Source organism: Grammomys surdaster, unplaced genomic scaffold (genome assembly GCF_004785775.1).
Source record: "Grammomys surdaster isolate TR1022 unplaced genomic scaffold, NIH_TR_1.0 172, whole genome shotgun sequence".
NCBI classification, from domain to species: Eukaryota; Metazoa; Chordata; class Mammalia; order Rodentia; family Muridae; genus Grammomys; species Grammomys surdaster.
Window position 1 is genome coordinate 2,012,595 of NW_021604620.1, and position 19,956 is coordinate 2,032,550.

The 19,956-nt window shown below is 50.6% G+C and overlaps 1 protein-coding gene across 8 annotated transcripts in view; it reads right to left on the reverse strand.

The window, feature by feature from the left end:
• Positions 1-412: 412 nt before the first annotated feature.
• The window catches only part of Trak1 (trafficking kinesin protein 1), a 163,999-nt gene continuing 144,455 nt past the window's right edge, over positions 413-19,956 (reverse strand). For 5 of the 8 annotated variants that reach the window (XM_028767306.1, XM_028767307.1, XM_028767300.1 and 2 more), the window contains 3 exons: positions 15,466-15,684; positions 6,327-6,429; positions 413-3,108 (listed from right to left, as the gene is read on the reverse strand). In XM_028767306.1, coding sequence (XP_028623139.1) covers positions 2,346-3,108; positions 6,327-6,429; positions 15,466-15,684 — 1,085 coding nt within the window. In that variant the 3' untranslated portion in view covers positions 413-2,345. The remainder of the gene's footprint in view (positions 3,109-6,326; positions 6,430-15,465; positions 15,685-19,956) is intronic. The other 3 variants (XM_028767303.1, XM_028767304.1, XM_028767305.1) reach the window with 1 other exon arrangement.

Genomic DNA, 19,956 nt, shown 5'->3' on the forward strand with positions numbered 1-19,956 from the left:
GTGTTCACAGGACTGAGTGTCTTCAGTGGAGCAGCATACAGCCTGGAAACGTGCATCAGGGTCTGGCAGGGAACTTGCCTGTGGAATGCTATTATGTTGAAAAAGGATGTGGGGATGAGAGACTGTGAGGTATATGCCTTTCATTTACTGTCCCCAAAGAGTCAAATGCCTTCACTTCTTCAAGAGGCTAATTTCCCGATGAGAAGATATATACATATCAAGGCTAGAAAGATGGTCCAGGTGAAGAGCACTTACAGAGGACCTGAGTTGGTTCCCAGCACCTACATCAGGCTGCTCAAAATGACCTGTGACTCCAGCTCCAGGGGACTCTACTGCCCCCTTCTGGCTTCTAAGTGCAACTGCATTCAGGTGCATGTATCCACACACAGACACACTAAGAAAAGACAAAAGGTTTCCGTCTTTTGAGCTTGTTTTATTGATATTCGTTAGTGAATGAAATCTTGTTGCTGATCTTGATGCATTACAACTCGCTCTCGGTAGTGCTGCTTAATGTTGGTCACCGGTTTGCTAACGATATCATCACGACCTCTAAGAGTGCCGGTCCTTACACTGGTGCTTCCAGTGCGGACGGGAGGGAGGCCCCTCTGAACACGTGACATGGTCCATCCGAGCCAAGCTTGTCACCCTCCTTTGCTCTTCTACCTGCCGCTTTAAAATACATTCAAATAAAATGTACGCTACTTGCGGTGACTGCACACAGACTCGGCAGCCAGGAGAGCAGAGAATGTGATGGACCGGCACTCTGATTGGAGAATAAATAGTTTGAAATAGTGGGACTGAAGCTTGCTGCCTGGGGACCTTCTCAAAGCATCCTTGGTGGGCATAAGGTGACCCTCACTCGATTCAAGGACGCATCTTTTGCTGAGGGTGTGGGAGTTGTTCATGTGACAATTTCTTATACACAGGACGCTATCCTTCCATAGGTGTCTGGGGCAGGTGGCCATGTGACACACAGATGTACCGCCATCCTCAGACAAAAGTAAATAAATAATATACCTGGGCGCTCTCTCTCTCTCTCTCTCTCTCTCTCTCTCTCTCTCTCTCTCTCTCTCTCACACACACACACACACACACACACACGCACGCACACACAGAGGCTGGAGCTGGAACCAGAGACGGCATCTGATTAAAATACAGCACACATGGGTAATAAATAAAAGTTCATAACTGCACAGGTGACGGCAACGCTCAGGCCGCTCACTCGCTCAGGCTTCTTTCGTTCATAAGCACCTCTGATCGGTTCCTATGGGCAGAAATCGGAGGAGGGGACAATGAACTTGGGGCATGAGCAGGAAACTCAATTCTAGTTTTGAAACAAGAGGACTAAAAAACACAGTCACTGAATGGCCACGGAGCTCTACCGTGCGACCTGAGCACCCTTTATAGTGGAAAGGGGCCAGCAGCTGACACACTTGACACACCTTGACCCGGGATGCCATGAGGTGAGCTGTGGACTCTGCCCTTCCCCTCCACCGTGTGTAGGTTTAACAGTCTTGTCCCCTTTCCCCTTGATCCTACCATTGGTGATAACTGGTCATATATCACCCTGGCTATGACACTGGGTCCCAGAAATGAGCTATGCCATTAGCGAGTTAGCGTGTGTGCCGTTTGCACTTTGGTGTCAGAACCAAGAGAAACTGCCAGTACTGAGACTTCCCTGCAAATGAAAATTTTAAAAATGGGAGAGGAAAAAAAAAATCAATCACACAGAAGACGGAGGGGCCGCCTGATGGCGCATTGGAGTGTAAATACATTCTTTTCGCGGCAGGCTCTAACCCTGACAGCTTGTGACAAAATGCAAGGTAACTTCAAGTCAGAGACGTGAAAAGAAGTCTAGAGAACAGACAGTCCAATGGGGCAGGATAGTGCAGACCTCGGTGAAGCTGGGCCACCTACAACTCAAAGAACAGCTCTCTGATGGTGAGCAGCCCTGCCGGCTGCCACAGGTGAGCGAGGAGACCTGTGCCACGTGGCGGCTATGTGTGCAACCCGACAGTCTTATGCGGAATTCACCAAATTCCTATCCATGGGATAAGAACAGCCTTGGGAATTTCAGTGCTTCTTAAAAGTAAGGAAGAAAAGACGCCACCTTCCCCCAGGTGAGCTCAGGTGCCATCCTCAAGAGAGTGTGACCTTGTAGGGTTATTACTTCCTGTGGATTGGAAGAGAGAGCAGACGGCAAGGTCCCCAAGTCCTGTGTACACACCATATGGAGTTCCAATCTCCCCCCATGAGGCACACGGTTGATCTGTCTAGCTCAGAGGAGACAGGATGCTCTGTCGGGGACAGGAGGCAGAGAGCAGACAGGGCAGCAATCCCTGGCCTCACCGCAAGCTAGTCTGTTTGGGGAGCTTAGCACCCATTAAGATGCCAGAGGTGAGGATCACAGGGGCTCTCATCTGCACGCTGGATCCGACCATGGTAGGGAAGCTGCGATTCCGGCGGATGCCGCTTGGGCACCCCAGAGGCAGGCCCTCGGGGACCAGGCCCCCAGGGACAAGAGCCTGTGTTGGCCCTGTTGGACCACAGAGGAGAGGTCCCTGCTCCTCAGTCAAGGTGGGGATATGGGCTCGTCCTGAGTTCACCACTCTGGCCACCCCAAACCTCCTGACTTTGTCCACAAGGTTAAGGTTGGAGACAGACACATCTGTCTGGCTCTCGCTGCTCCGCACGGGCTTCTTCTCCCTCACCTCCCTCAGGATGGAGCTGGCTGGCTTGGAAGCCAGGAAGTTGTTGTAGGGAGGACTCGTGCACTTGAACTCGAAGGAGGGCGGGGAGGCCGAGGGCGTCTGCATAGGGGAGTTTGGTGGGGTGGACGGGATCACAGCCATCCTGGGGGTGTAGGAGTGGAGGAGGGAGCCCCTGCCGGCTCTGTCCCAACTCTGGGGGTCGTACACGGCCGCGGAGATGCCCCGTTCCTTCAGCAACCATACCAGCCCCAAAGACGTACTCATGGTTGTTGTGGACTCGCGGACATTTGTGAAGGACTCGGCCAGGCTCAGTCTCCGGGGGGTGCATGGCGTGGCCACTGGCGTGGATTTCAAGTGGTTGGTGCTGCTACAAGCCGGAGCTGGGGCTGAGTTAAGGCTGAAACAAAGGGAGGGCGGGTTATTCACCAGAAAGATATCTTTGGACCGATCAGTGGCCAAGTCTTCTGCAGGGTGTGCAGAAGCAGCTCAGGTAGGAGAGGACACCCCCCTGCTGTCTGTCTGCATCTGCTCCTCATTTCTTGGGGTGGGGGGTATGGTCCCTTATGTAGGACTGTGCTTCATGTTATCAGGAAGCCGTACATGGCCCCTTGCTTATCCCAGAGCTGTCTGTCTCCTCTGTACATGAAGAAGTAGGCTTCTAAGGTCAGTTGGCTTATTCAGTGCCATACTTGGCTAGTAAGTGGACTGGATTTCAACCTATATGTGAAGTGGCCACGCTGCTGTCAGGACAGGACAGGAAGCAGACCCTTCAGCAACCAAATTACTCCCAAATAGTTCTTTCTGCAAACCTTGATCTTCTCGAGCAAAGGTGGAAACCAGGGCCGTGAGTATGAGAACCTGCTACAGGAACTGCAAAAAAAAAGCAGGCAAGGCACAGTGCTCAGCCTCCGCCCCTTGGTGCTCCCGCTTCCTCATCCTGCTGTGCAAACTCCCCGGGATCCAGTAGACTGGCCAAGGCAGGGGAAGTAGGCCACATCTAACTTGATAGATCTGTCTAGGATCTGTAACATTTAAAGCCCCACAGAGTGTTTGATGAAGCCACACTCATCTACCATGGCCTGTGGACTGGAGACCTGTGAGGTCCCAGTATCTGGGAGCCAGCTGGCAAAGCCACCAGGTTGCAGGCAGCAGGAAGAAGCAGCAGTCTGTGTTTACAAAGCTGGCTTTCAGAGACGTCTGCCCTGCTGCTGAGAGGGTGCAGAGGGACAAAAGAGAGCCTAGTGCCACTACCTTGTGGGACCAATGTCAGTGGCTGCTGGCTCTAGGCTTCAGCTGGAGTGGCCAGCTTCTCTGGCAATAGGCCAGCTCAGCAGTCCCCAGGACTTACATAGAACTGCTCAGGGGAGGCCCAGGTACCTTGGGCAGGCATCAGCTAGAAAGAAGAAGGAAACCGAGACCATCTGGGGAAGAACCTTGGAACGATGAGAGACGGGCCCCTCCCTCCCTAGAGAGAGATAGAGGTGCCATGTGACCCCACATTTAGGTAGTCTCCCCCATCTAATGTTGGTGGGCACAGGGTGGGAGCCACAGAACAGCTCATAGCACACAAGCTCGAGAAAGGGGACTGCAGAGTTGGGAGCACCCGGAGAGAGCACGGCAGCTCCTGGGACGAGAAGGGAAGACTTGCAAAAGGTACGGGAAAGGTTTTTGTAAATGCTGAAGGTAAGAATGATCTAGACGAGAAGGGTAATGGGTGTGGCCATCCCTTCAAAGGTTTTTAGGACTATTCCACCCCCCCAACCCCGCTGCATTTCTTCCTACCTGAGGCAAGACAGTCCCCCGCCCTTACCCCTCGCAGCTTCCCTTACCCTCACTTCCAAAGCTTTTCTGCCCTGCCTCCCCCGTTGCCACTTCTAGGGGAAGACATATTTGAGGGCAGTCTGAGGCCAGTGGCTTCAGCCCAAAGTATACATCTAGTCACTCAGTTTCACAAGAGACATCAGCATTCTGTGGCTTTAAAAACAACCTCTTCTAAACAAAGTCATAGGCCCAGAAGCCAGCATCTCCTGGCGGGGGGAAGCGAGGGACAGAAACAAAGCGGAAATCCAGGGACCCCATTGGGTAAAGCCTTCTGTTAGGCCTTCATTAGTGTCAACACTCAGCTGGCCTAGGGGTTTAGCTGGGTTAGAGGTAACAACAGTCAAGGCCTTGTTAACCAGGCACAACCACAGAGACGCATTGAAGCCTCCGAACCCGGGTTAGTGGCAGCCACAGTTGCACACACAGCCCCTTGGGCGTGGCCCTGCAGGAGCAGGCTCCATTGGCCGTGCGCTCACCCCCTGCCTTGCCCGTGGGCTCAGACTCTCTGCCCTATATCTCCTCTCAGCTCAACGGGGCATATTGCTGCTTCGTCGTCATCCTCACAAGACCTGTGGAGAATTATTCATAGTTTAAGGTGCTCCCAGGGGTGGCTGTCCCCTTTGAGCTGGCCCTCCTCACCTCCCTCCCTGACACCATCCATTAACTCTGGGATCTAATCTGACTGTGTCACAAAGAAGGGGGGGGGGGGGGGGGGGGGAGGGTGGGGGTGGTGCCACTCTTCTGTGTTCTAAGAGATCATTCTCTCTTTTCCCTGGAAGGCAAGGAGGGAAGCCAGATGGCTTCCCAAGTCAAACAGACCAACATCACTCCAGATGGTATACGCAGGATAAAGACAAGCCACACTGGGCATGTGGCTAGGCACCGTCTTTTTAACACTGGCCATTAGAGTTTGGCTGTGACGTTTGGTTCCTGAAGCCTGCTCCAGGGGGATGAAAGCTTCTACAGAGCTCAGTAACTCTACCGTGAAAGAACTCCAATCTTCCTTGGCAAGCTCAGAGAGAACAAGACCGACTCAGCCCCAGGGCCTGCAGAGATGTTGGCTTCAGCCATCTAAGGAGAGCCTGAAGAATGGACATTATAGCTGCAGAGAGGGCAGTGACTGCAGGTTTCCCAGGCCCCACCTCCCCTAGATCTGAACAAACAAGGCCTAGGTTCAGAAAGAAAGAAGGGACCCAGAATAGGTGTCTACAAATGCCTACAAGATGCTTAAGCCCGCTGGGTTTGGCTCTGTATGTACATCTGTGTGTGCATCTGAGTGCACACATGGGTGTGGTGCCAGAGGGCTACCTTAGGTATTTGCTCCTTAGACACCATCTACCTTGTGTTTGAGACAGGACAGTCTCTCACCAAGCAGGCTAGGCTGGTCAGCTAGCTAACTCTAGGGATCTAGCCACAGGTGACTAGAAGCATGTCCCACCAGGCCTAGCTTTTCTAATGTGAGTGATGGAGTTCAAACTCAGGTCCCTAGGTCTGTAACTGGCTGCTTATTTTTTCCTTGATAAGAGTCTCACTATGTAGCCCTAGCTGTCCCGTTCTGTAACTGGCTGCTTATTTTTTCCTTGATAAGAGTCTCACTATGTAGCCCTAGCTGTCCCGGAAGTCATCATGTAGACCAGGCTGGCCTCAAATACAGAAATAAAAGGCGTGCGGCACACACTTGGCTAGGAATCGGCCTTTGAATGAACCTCTTGACTTTCATCATGACATCTTGCAAGAAAGGCTGGTCCTTGACTTGCCCTGCTCCCACCCACTCTGGGGGCCACAGTCCCTTACCTTGGCGTGACCCGTGTGAGCTCGTCTGAAGGGTGCAGGATGCGGCAGGTGGTAAAGGTGAAAGTCGAGTTGGTCTGTGACATGCACTTCCCAGGGTGATGCGCTAGACCAGGGGAGGAAGGAGAACAAACATATTCCTTGTACCCGTGTAAACCATGACAGAGGCTAATAATATCCAGCGGGACCCTCCACAGGTATGAGTGGCAACGGGCTACCTTGTCAACTGGATCTGGGCGTGGAAGTGGAGACACCAATGTTCTGGACTGACGGTAGCCTCTCAAAAATAACCACGTTTTTGAGCACTGGTCTGCAGAGCATCGAATCCCAGCTTCCGGCCCAATCCAGACAGGGTTCCTCATCAGACTTCTTGGACCAGTAGTGGACTCAGTTCCCAGGGGGGATCGGGGAGTGCCAAGGAGGCCTAAATTTAGTTTTCCACCTCGGAGCTCAGATCTGCCTTCTTCCAGCATGCTTGCTGTGCGTTTCTTTACAGTGACAATCTGGTGCCAATGCTCTGCCCAGAGGAAGGGTGGGCAGGGAGAGGTACTTGGCTCCTGAAAGCAGGGTAGGGTTCACACGGCTCCCTTTTCTGTTCACACAAAAGGGGCTCGGGGAAGCTGGCTCCACTACTGTCCAGACACCTGTGATGACTGTGGTGGGAGGTGTCCTCTGTGGCCTCAACAACAACAGGTAGGAGTTCTCCGGCCCAGTCTGGTTTGGCTATACCCTCATCCCTGGCCCCCACTCTGGCAGCTTTCTTTAACATGGTCTCTAAGACACCCATTTTTACTAGAACTGAGACAAGATGGTCTCCTTTGAATGCTCCAAGATGTTGTTGTTAAGGCAGCTGAAGACCAAAGGTTGGTTGGAGCAAAGCCAATCAGGAGAGTATCAGGCCCATGCACCCGAGAGCCCATGAAGGAACAGGGAGAGAATCTCAGACGACCTCATGATTGTCAGGGTCATCTTAACTTATAACTTGAGCATCAAGGGAAAAAGAAAAAGCAAGTGGGTATTGTCGGGGGAGGGGTGTGCATCAAATCCCACGCACGATGAAGTCATGAGATGATGTACCCCACCCACTGCCCAGCCCTGCAGCAGCTCAGCTCCCAGAGACCTCCTGGGAAAAGACTCCAGACTCCAGAGGCCAGGAAACTTAAAAGCTATGAAGATTCAACTACGAGAATCTTCTTGAGAAAGTTTTCCCTTGGGTTTCAAAAGCAAAAAAAATAAAAAATTAAAAAAATTAAAAATTAAAAAAAATTAAAAATAATCTGGCTTCGTGTTAAAAGAAAACAAAAAACTAAATGAAGCAAACAAGAAAAATCCAAAAACGAAGGGTGAGTGGGGAGTCAGCTGGAGACATGCCACAGGGGGACAAAGCCGGAGCACAAAGATAGTGATGGTGTCCAGATGAGAAGAACAAGCTCAGCGGTGTGCCTGCTGGCGGTGCAGCCCAGCTCTATGTCCCATGAGGGCTGGGTGACACCTGGGGTGGCAGCCAGCCAGCACTGGGACCACAAACACAGGCTTAGTGGGAGGCACAGAAGGACACACAGCAAGTGAAGCACAGGAACTGCCTCTGTGAACCATGGCTTTAGCATCGAATGTGAGCGGCGGTTCCTAAGCTCGGTAACCGGGAGGGTGCTGCAGGGTGCCAACAAAAAAAAAGATCAAGCTATGAAGAGAAGCTCAGCCAGACAATCACAAGTCTTGGACAGTGACAAAGTCCAGGAACAAAACCAACAGGAAGCCTGAGAGGAAGGGTTATTGGGAAAGACAGAGATGGGAAGGGAGCAGGCAGATCATTAAGACACAGTGGTAGTAGGCAGAAACACTAAACATAATAATCTGACAAGGCAAGGCGGGATTAGAACCACAAGTGCAGCCCCCATCTGGACACACGGCCAGAATGTGCAGCTACCCCTCCCTAGCCCATTAGGTGTGCAATCTCCGAGGAGGACATTTTAGAGACAGACTTGAATCATCAGAAAGAAAACCCATCGCATCCAAATGGGTTTGGGAGATAGGAAAAGGCTGCTAAAAATTCACACCCCCCGCTCCCCAGGAACAATGGACAGCTTTGAAGACCCAAGAGGATTGATTGTCCGAAGAGCCAAAGCCAGAGAGATTCGGCCCCTCCACAATACCACTGAGATGTCTGGGTACGCGAACTCTCAGGTCACCACGGACTGCCGGGATGCAGCTGTGCCTCCCTTCCTTGGGACACAATACAGAGACAGTGAGTTTCACTGGGAAGAACTCCCAAGAGGCCCTCCTGTTGGTCCCAGAGAAGCAAAACATTGAATCCTCAAGCCACCATCTTCTGGAAGAGACCAAGCTTTAAAAGCAAAAGACGTGAAAACACCCTTTGCAGAGCTGGGGCTTGCGTTCAAAAATGGAATCACAAAGACCATGCTGCACACCAAAGCACAAGGCCCAGCTCGACACCAAGTTCACGTCATGTTTACCTCACAGGCTTCGGGTTGAGGGTACAAAGGGTGGGGTTCCTTGGAATGACTACTCCAACTTCCTGTTGAAGTCCTTACTCTTGTCTGAGCCTGACTGGAGGGCTTTCAGCTCGAGGGGGACGGATGGACAGACAGACACCTCACCTGATCACAGCCTAAGGCTGCTTGGCAGGTGTCAGGCAGGTTCAAGGTTACTGTTACTAAGCCAGCCAGGCACTTCCAGAAGTATCGTCCTGTGCTATCTGGGCTTTGTGCTCAGAAAGATGAGAGCCCACTCTGTTCCGTTACCTGACCACTAAGAGCGCGCTGATCGTTTTATATAGAAATGGAGTTTTCTTATTTAACAACCCTAATCCTTACGTTTAATTCTTTCTGATACGAGCACTGGCAAGCTTTAAAATCAACCAAACCTTGGTTATCAGAGATCTGCAGGGGTGAAGCCCAGGTGAGTGGCGTACCTCAGGCAGACACTCCCTTTGGCCGGTTGTGTTGGAGGGCACGGGAAGGGTGAGGCCCACCCTGCTCCAGCTTTGCCGACACAGCCTGAGTGCTTCTGCTCGGAGTGAAGGCATCTGGGAAATGACACTGGCTGCTTGCCTACAGCTAGGACCCATGGTGGGTCATCCCTAACACATCCCTGAGTCTCCAATAGGGCTGGAGGGTGTCCACATACAGCAGAGTGTGCCACTGCCCTATGGAGTGTGTAGGCTTCCCATGACAAAGCATCGAGAGGAGAGGGACCATGGCACGGCTCAGATGTTCTGCTAAGCTCAGGGACCCTGCAGGGGCTGACAGATGATGGGACTCTGCCCACCTAGGCAGCCATGTTTAGACACACATCTCATGCACCCATTTCTATTCTCTGTCCTCTGTGGGGGAGGGCAAGCTGACATGTGCTGGAGTAACCATTTTCCTCTCTGAACGACACCCTAGAAGCCAGACCTTAAAGGAACACCCAAGGGAGCCACTCAGTGACACTGAAGCCTGTTGCTGCAACTGGAGTTTTGAGGGGTGACATACACTGGGGCTATGTGACAGACCCTTTGAGAATGAGGAGACACTGGCCCGGCCACACACTAAGCTACGTTTTGTTTTGAGACAGGGGCTCCTGTGTCCCAGGATACCCAGAGCTGACTGTGTAGCCAAGGATGGCCTTCAACACCTGATCTTCCTGATTCTACCGCCCAGTTGCTAGGATTGTAAGCACACGCCACTCCTGGTTTATACAGTGCTAGGCATGGAACTCAGGGCTTCACGCACACTAAACAAGTGTTCTACCTGCTGAACCACATCTTTAGGCCAGGCTACGTTTATTAAAGATCACATAAATAATTTCTAAAAATGTCAAAAAAAAATTTCAAATGTATCTGAAAATCTTGAAAATGCAACCCCATCTTTACAGGGCACAGAGTGTATTCTATACTTACTCTGTGGGGAGCAGGCAACTGGATGAAAGAAGTAAGTGTACCCCTACTTTCCTGTCTTGACCATGGGAGTGTGAGGCTGCTGTCATGTGATCTGGACCTGCTGTGCACTTTCTATGATCTCTTTCTTCCCTCCTCTACACACACACACACACACACACCACACATGCATACTACACATACATGCGCGCACGCGCAAAAGCACACACACACACACACACATACACACACACACACACACACACACACACACACAGAGTTTTGGCCACCATATCAACAGCTTTGGCCACCCAGGAGCAGCCTTTCCTACCAAACAAAGCAAAGCTGCTGAAAATGAAAGCTGCTGTCTTCAAAACTGAAAGGCCTGGCTTGAATCTGGCCCTAAGAACATGAGCAGGTTTCTGGGCTTTGTCTTTAAGAACGCCCAGCGGATGACGACTTTGCCCTGCCCAGGGACGGAAAGCTGCCTTCCCCATACCTGAGACTCATTTTCATGACCCAGGTGAAGGCGATGTCATAGAATTCTTCCTAAAAAGACAAACATCAGGGCACAAAAAGATGTCTCATAATGTAGCAGCCTTGAAAGATCACAGACAGAGAGCCCTGGACAGCCATGTGCCCAACAGCCATGCTACAGAAACCAGAGCTAAGGAACGGCGTCGTTATCTTGTATGTTCCTTGGCATGGGGACACGGTCACACTGGCTTCAAAGAAGACTATACAAAACTTGTTATTTTGACATACAGTCTTGTTATGTAGCTCAGGCTAGCCTCTGAATTCAACATCCTCCTGTCTTAGATACCTGAGTGCCGGGATGACAGATGTCTGCCCTACTCTCAAGATAAGAGTGGTTTTAAATTTTTATACCTTTATTGGCAAAACTTTCTAAGTTCTTAGCTTCTGGCTTCCCTAGTTTTCTCTGCTTCCTGAGTGTTTCTTTGATTAGCCCTAGCCTCATCCTATAGCTCTGTGGAGGCCCCTGGCTCCCTGTCCATTAGATGTCAGTCTAGTAGGCTTTCTGGAAGGTTCCAATATGGATACTGAATAGAATCATAAGACCCCTTTCCTGATTCGGTACAACTGATATTTATAGTTCTTTCGAACTTAAACATTCTCATCGCAACAAACTGTTGCCTGTTTCATTATAAAAATAGGTATGAATTAGGAGACAAACCACCCCATAGCATCCTGCAGAGAAGGCAGGGAAAGGTGCTTCGTGCCTCCGAGGTATCCTCTTGAGGAAAGAAAGTTTCAGAACATGGTGAAACTGTCAAAGTAATAAATGCAAAACTCTCTCTGGATCTTTTTCTACCAACAAGGCCCGACTCCATGGTCCTCAATTCTCATCCTCCCTTCTGGGGCTGACAGAGAGGCCAGAGAGAATCTTCACCGGCTTGGGTAGGTTGGAGAGTATGTCTCTCATTATTCTCAAGGCAGTGGCTGTCTGTCAGAATCTCTCTCATAAATGTCTGCTCATAAGGGCCTCTCCGCAGGAGCAGGCCACACAGATTTCTCTAGTGTCCTGGCGGGGAGGGACTCTACCAGCATTGGGGTGTGCATGCTACCCAGAAGGCTCTCCACAGTCAGCTCTGCCTTATTAGTCTCAGGCAGAGCAGAGCCTGTTCTGTCCAGTTTGGAGGAATCAGCCCTTCCCTCCCTTTCTCTGCCCTCCTTCTTGGTTGCAGCTGGCCTGTTCTCAGTTCAACGAACTCCCTTAGAAAGAGCCTGGGTCTTTCTTAGCCATGTCTTAACACAGGTGGGTGTGAGCAGGGCATTCATTCTGTACAGACACAAAGATGCAAAGCCAGGGCCTGGAAAATGTCCCCATCCCACATGGAACATGGAAGGAACTTCCTTCTGCCAAAAACACCAGAAGGTCTACGCACCAATCGTACCGACCTTCCCTTCCAGACCCATGCGGTCACTGGGCCAGCTCCTTCATAGAAGCCCATCTGGACCGTCTTCTGTGGATAGTGGTGGGATTGGGTAGGGCACAGAGTCAGGGAGAAGGGCTTGCCCCCTCCTGACTGACAGAAGGAATGCTTCCCTGGCTGGGCCTCCTCCTCTCTGTGGAGGGCTATTCTTTTTATTCCTTCACCCTGAGCACAGCTAGGATCTCTGTGTTGGTGAAGAAGCAGCAAAAAGCTGTTTCCTAGCTTGAGCCTCTGGCATCCTGGGGCTTGAGATACAGGAGACCATCAGAGGCCTGGTTTGAATGAGTGTGGTTTTAATAGTTTACACTAGTGCTAGGATCTTAGGACCAGTTGTGAGCAGTGTGCACTGCAGGGGACAGAGGTGGATACCGCCCTGGGGTCTGCATGAGCCAGTCTCCATGTACGTGAGTGACAGAGAAGCCAATCTTTAGTTCGTCTCTGGTGCCGGCTTCATCACGTTTCCTTCTGCTTTGAATCTTCAGGAGAATTTAACTGAGCTAAACCCTGTTGTTCATGCCACCAAACAGCTACCACCTGAACTTAATCAACCCCTTCCCACATGCAGGTTGTCCCCGGCCCCGGCCAAAAACTAAAATACAGAATTCTGACAGGACCAGGTGGTGGCTATCCTGAAAAATGTGCTTCCTATGTAAATCCAGAACATAAGCGATCATTAAAATGAAGTAAAACTGTGACCTAAAAGTTGTTTTCAACAGTCCATTTTAATCCTCTAGGTAAAATTTACAACAAAACAACACAGGTCCATCCTTCTTCAGACACGGTATTAAAAAAGAAAAAAAAATCAAATGGTACTTCAAAAGACACATTCTAACACACTAATAAAAACGTCTACAAGGTGAGTCTACTTTTCAGCCCTGCTCGGTATCAGCCGTAGCCTTTTTTTTTTTTTTTTTTTTTTTTGGGTTTTTCGAGACAGGGTTTCTCTGTGTAGCCCTGGCTGTCCTGGAACTCACTCTGTAGACCAGGCTGGCCTCGAACTCAGAAATCTGCCTGCCTCTGCCTCCCAAGTGCTGGGACTAAAGGCGTGCACCACCACTGCCCGGCAATCCTAATTGCCTTTGGATTCAAACTTCTTTTCTCCAACACCTTCCCAGATATACAGCAGCTCCTGGGACCTCAGGGACCAGGCTGGTGGGACAGAAATCCCAAGAATGGAGCTCCATGTCTTCCCATGGAGACTCCCCAGCCTTTAGCCGCCCCCTTCCCTGACTGTGCATAAAGAGCATTTAGGGTATCCAGTGTGACTCCAGGGGGCGGAGTCTTAGACTTCTACTCCTAACAGCAGAATGGTCTGTCATTCATTGGAGAAATCTTGCTTTGCTACCTTGCTACTACTGCATGACTCTGCATACCTTCCCTCTGCATGTGCTTCCAGAGAAGAGCCCCCCCCAAACCAAGCTCTAGAGAACTCTCCCCCCTCATGGGGACACCTTTCCTGAATGACCCTGAGCAAGCTGACCAACTGTGCTTTGAATGCACACCTGGAGCCTGATCCTTTACAAATTCTGCTCTGTGCGTGCTTGGCGCCCCTCAAATCAAGTTGTGGGGTGAATATGCTACCAGGTTCAGCAAGAGGTGGGACGACAGGCAAAAAAGGTCACTATTACAGACAGGAAGGGGAGAGGTTGGGCCATGGATCCTCACAGCCAGGACTCTCACCCTCAGACCTCTCATAGCAGCTCTTGGTACAGTGAGTTTTATTCTTTCTGAACAACTTTCCCAAGATGCACCTGGGGAAGGGGTTTGTCCTTCAACTTCCAGGACTGGCATTCTAACTAGGAGGGATCTGTGTGACCTTTGACACTTATTCTTATAGCCATGGAAGTTAGCTAGACACAGGTATGGTGCTGTCTGCCTCCAGATGGACTCAGTGCTGTCAATAAAGGGAGATTCAAACTGCAAGCTGCTGTTGCATCCTCTTGTTTGGTATTGAACCCAAGATCCTCCTGCCTCAGCTTCCTGGGAATTATGAGACTATCCCAACAGGCCTAACTGAGTGTGCAGATCTCACAGGATAAATATTATCATTTCCTCTGCATCACTTGGTAACTTACTTTTAAAAACTCAAAACATCAATTTTGTGATGACACCTCTAAGGTTGACATTAAGAGAAACAGTTGGTCCAGGTCAAGCCCCTTGACCATGGCTGCCTATAATTAAACTGTGGGTATGAGACACCCCTGAAACCCTGGCTTCATTCTACCTCCGATTTCATGGCAAGTCAGGTGTCATGGCCTCTAAGAATTATGAGGCAGAAAGAGGAATATCCTTCCCTTGCATGTAGTGACCTGGGGATGTCCTAAGGAAGACAGCATCGGGCCATTCATTTTTCCTCTCACACCTGAGTTCTTTGACATCCCAGTACAATGAGCTAGGAACTCCAGAAAGCAGACGTAACATCTGGATAAGCAATAACCACATAACCTCCCAGAGGTCCCAGAAGCCCTGAACACAAACTTTCCATCCCAGTGCAAGAGGTTTGTGGGTCACCAGTACACTTGTGGTCACACTATGTGTACCCGGAAGTGGGATGGGGGCTAGCCAGAGCACCTGGCATCCTCCTTGTAAGAGCTGAATGATACTTCTTAGTGTGTACGTGGTTAAAAAGTATCATGAAACACTTAAATAACACATGTGTCTTCACTGAGGCTAAGCCACGTCACAGAGCTGACATGCTTCCAAGTGTTCTGGCACTCTCTGCATTTCTGTCTGGTTTCTGTGCATCCTATGGCCTCTCAGCCATTATCATTTCCCTAAGATTGCTCAGCTTGCTCAGGCTGGAAACCCAGGAAGGACATGGGAGACAGTCCACCAGACTGAGGGTCGAACGGCCATAACAGAACCCGAGTGTGCCTGTTCTCAGGGCCCCATATCCCACTTTTTAGCAGCCTCTCCTGTTCCCACTTGCAGGGCCCTAGAGCCCATGATGGGCAGAGGTACCCGCTTGTCACAAGCAGAGGATCTGGTCTCTGTTTTCAAAACAGAACCTGACAATGGGAAAGCTTTTCCTGTCATCCACACAGACGAGCAGAAGCTACAGACATAGAGTTACTACGGGTGGTGCCAGGAACAGAGATGAGTAAAGCCCAGAGCTCTGCCTCCGGTAAAGGTGTCAGGTTTACAGGACTAATTGAGGCGCCCTCACCAGACCCCTCCTCCTCCTCCTCCTCCTCCTCCTTCTCCAGGCCCGCTTGCGCTGGCGGCTGGTGCATCTCCTCTGGGGAAGCCTGAGGCTGGATGGAGTAACTTCTGCTGCCTGAGACAGTCACAGGTGCTCGAGACCTCTCACCTGAGGTCTCCGGGTGCTGAATTGGCGTGGAGGTAGCTAGGCCCGCCAGAGAAATGTGGTCACCTGTGTCATCTTCCTCAAAGTCGTTAAGGCAGTACACTTCATCCAGGTCAACGTCCAAAGTCCGGAAGCCCTTGGTGACCACACCAGGTCGGGGGTCCAGGATGCCCCCAAGATGAGGCTGGGCCAATTGCTGCCAGTGGTGAAGCGTGGCTGAACCTTGTGGGAGAAAAGAGAGGAGAGGATACGGAGAGAAGGGAGGGTTAGCATGCCAGCTAGAGCAAATGACTCCCACCCACACAGAGCTCAATGTGAACACCCGAGCTTGCAAAGGATCGTGTGAAGGACTGGGGTCACCTGAGCTTGCAAAGGACTGTGGGAGGGACTGGGGTAGAGCTGACTTGACCTAACTGGATAACAGTGTGTCCCCTGCCACACCAGGAGGGAGTGGCACTATAAAGAACCAACACTTTCAAAAGTAAAACTATGCTATATACTGTATGCCAATGATGTGTGGTAACAAAGTATTTTAAACCACCCGATGCTAACCCCCAAACTTAACACATTATCACTTTGTTGACAGAAGAGGGTGACATGGAGAGTGAGAGCCACAGGAAGCTGTGAAACCAGCATGAGAACAACCGGGGAGCAGGAGGCCACCGGATGCTCAGGTACAAGGCTGCTGACTCCCACAGCAGACCCACCTGCAAACAGAAGATACGGAGGGAGAGTGGGGGAGCCATGAGTGAGGTGGGGAGGACACAAGGTAGTAAGTCACAGGAGCCTAGAGCAGAGGTGCCATCTCCAAGGTGACACCAGACCCTAGGACTCAGGTGTCAGCCTGAGGGTTTGTAATAACACCGGAGTGTGTCCCTGATGACCTCTTGTGTCCCAGGTGCTCTACCAAGAAAGGTGTCACAAGGCCAGGAGTGTCTGAGAGCCTGGGTGTGGAGGAGCTAATGGCATCTCAGTGAGTATCCTGTGGCGCTACATACTTCTGCCCAACCTCTCAACACCTGTCACACCTTGCAGGTTAATGCCATCTGGCAGAAGGCCCAGGAGGCTGGGACTCATAGCCTTCTTCTACAGAACAAGAAGACAAGTACATGGCCACAGATAAACAGACCTCAGAGACAGGAGACTGCCTGCACCATGGCTCACAGAATCCAGGGCTACTTCTAGCTGAGTAAAAACCCCATGACGGGGAGTTGGGGGAGGGATGGAAGATGCTATCACCCAGCTGCCTTGCTGAGAGGAGAGACAGAAAGGTGGCTGAGGTGGGAAAGGCTGGAGGGGGGACCGCCCTGGCCAGACACCCGGGGAAGGGATAACATGGAGGTCTTAGAAGGATTCTGAAAATGGACTACTTCAATGCTGCTTAAAATTAAAAAGAGAGAAAATGATAGACTTGGGCCTATTGAATGGGATAAAAAAAATACTTTCTATGTGCAAAAGGGACAAACAAAACAATAAAGAGATTTTTAAAAGCAGAATCCACACCCATAAGGATTTCATAACATGTCCTCAACAGGTATTTTTGTGGCCACAATTGTGGGAGAAGACAAGGCTGCTAGCGCCATCCAGTGGCCGTGATCAGTGTAGAGCTGACCATTTCAGTGATGCTCTGAGGCCCCACAGGCAGAAGGCTCAGCCACTGACCATAGAGGGACATGCACGTGCCTGGGGACATGAAGGTATCATCTGTAAGATCCTGAGCTCCAAGGTGCCACACACAACTGTTTCATGAGGCTAGCTCATGTCGGACATGGCAGTTTGCTGTGTCTTGTGCCTCTGTGATTTACCCACATGGCCTTGACAGAGGGTAGGAGAAACAGGCAGAAGCACTTTTAGTCTGTACTCTAAAGTGCATTCTTTTGTTTTCTGAGAGGCAAGGTTTCTCTGTGTAGCCCTGGCTGTCCTGGAACTCGCTCTATAGCTGAGGTTGGCTTCGAACTCAGAGATCTGCCTGCCTCTGCCTTCCAGTGTTGGTGTAAGTCACATTCTAACTTTGTGTTGTCTGCAGGGCACACTGTAAGTAGCCCTGCAGACATACATCATAAAGATTTCTTTGACCTGGTTGCAATCCCAATGGGACTTGGGAGGAACTCAACACATAGTAGTCACAGTGTGAGCTAGATCCCCACTACACAGAGAGACAAGACAGGAAGACTATCAGCAGCAACAGGGAAATACATCAGCACCGTGATACTCAGAGACAGGCTAACTCTCTAACCAGAGAGGCAAGGCTAAACTATGGAGTGACTGTCTGCCTCAGTTTCCTCTCCCTGTATAATTTTTGGGATGAGATGGAAGGCAGATCTCCAATGGGTTAACCCATTGTCTTCCCCACTAATTAAAGACAGCTTGAAGACTCTGCCCCTGCCTCTGCTCACTGGCATCTGAAATGATGGCACTGTTCGAACCAAAACTCACTGTGCTCTACACGTGAGCACTGCTCTGTGTTCCTACAACTTCCTAGTAGAGGGTGTCACTCACTGTACAAACAGGGGAATGGAAAGTTCCTGAAGCTAAGTGCCTGGGGCCAGAACATGAGTACTTGGGGCAAAGTGGGCTCAGTGGCAGGAGGAGTAGCCACCAGCTACATAGATGGTGCCAATGACCTACAGCAGAACTTCCAGGTAGGTGTCCAGGGCCCAGCAGGAGGGCCACACACTCAAGCACTGAGGGAACCTCTGTCACCTTTGACAGTCCCTATCACACTGTCCATGTGCTTTCTCACAGAAGGTCACGGGGACAACCTGGCAGAAGCCATCGTCAAGGCCAACCTGGACATCCCGAATGTCAGGATACCATCTTGCAGGCAGTCACTCAGTGTGGGCTGAGCTACACGCCTGGCTCCTTGGACACTCCCCACCTCACAACACCATATTATGGGCACTCACTGAATGTGGGCCTCGCCATACACCTGACTCCTTTAGTTTCAGGATCACCTGTTGTATCTCCTCCTCACAGACAAGTACACAGAGTGTGGGAAAGAGACATTCACCAGAGGTTGCACTAGAGCGAGCAGCCCATCTGGGATGACCGCCATCTCTGACATCCATCCCTGGAAGCTCTCAGCAGAGAGAATGCCTCCCATGTGAGCCTCACGAACCCAGCAATAGCAAGCCCAGATGACGGCCACACCCAAGGAGCAGGTGTTTTCAGCTCCACAGACCCAAAAGCTGTCTCAGCCTTAGCTATGATTTTGGTGGTCAACAGTGGGCCTCAAGAACACTTTCTCCCTGGCTGGCTGCCTGAAGTCCTTTCTTTGCTATAGAGAGCAAATGTGAACGTGACTATGAAGCAGGCCTTACCAGAGCTGAGTACAAGTGCCTCGCCCTGTCCTTTCTCTCCGTCTCACTCCCCAACCCGGCCTCGTTCCCTTGTCCAGAAGGAAGCAGGACATGACTACCACACTCCTCCCAGACCCCTGAGAACAGGCTGGAGGCAGGCGGAACACAGAAGGACAACTGCCTACCTCAGTCTTTCTAAGACAGATCTCTCTATCTATCTATCTTGAATATTCCACTCTTTACTTGCTTAACCTTGAAAGGCCTGGTGAAACTGTGAGAGAGTCGTCTGTCACACCTAGCTATGCTGGCCTGGCTGACACATGAGGAGATGGCAGGATGGTTGGAATGAAGAAGGAGATCTAGACAGAGGACACTGTTGGCTTCTACGATGCTCCCAGACAGTGGTCTCTGGGGACCTCACCCCAGGTGCCTTTCTCTGGACTGCTGGTGATCAAGGGCATCCTATCAGTATCTCACTGGTCCAGGTGAGAACATGACCCCAGTGTGGTGATGGTCCAGGTAAACAGTGGTAATTGGGCCCTAAAGACCAAGGAGGCTGAATCGGGACAAGTCTGATCATCTTGACGGACAACTATCTGCGTATGTTACAAATAAAGAAGAATTCGGCACAGTGAGTGGTAGAAGCTGTAGTTAGGACGACAACTATGCCCACAACCCCTCTTAGAGTAAACACAGCAACACAGATATCCACTGTGGAGGGGAAGGAAGAAAGAAAATATCAGTTGTCTTTGAACAACCAAGGAAGAAGTCTGAGAAATACAAAATGAAGCCAAAGGATCCTTATCACAAGGGTGTGTTACAGGCCACAGTGATAAGAAGGACTTTTTAATAGTTAATTCAACTTCTTGGGAAGAGGGTGCCATAGGCAAAATTCATCTTACAAGTGTGTGGGGTCTCCTCTGACTCTTGTCATAAAAACACTGCCACCCAGGGTGCAAAGTCAGGGAAACGGAGATGCGTTGGTCAAAATGAAATTTTCGAAATCTCATCCTGCAATGCACTTGAAAAAATGAGTCCAAAACACAACACAGGCGACCCAACAAAACACAATGAAGCACGGAGAGTGGGGAGATGGTGTCTAAAGGCCTTTGAGAGACAAAAGAAGAAAAGAAAGGCAGAAATAAAATTGCAGAAATGGAAGGTTTTATTGAAAGAAAACCAGACATAATTGCAG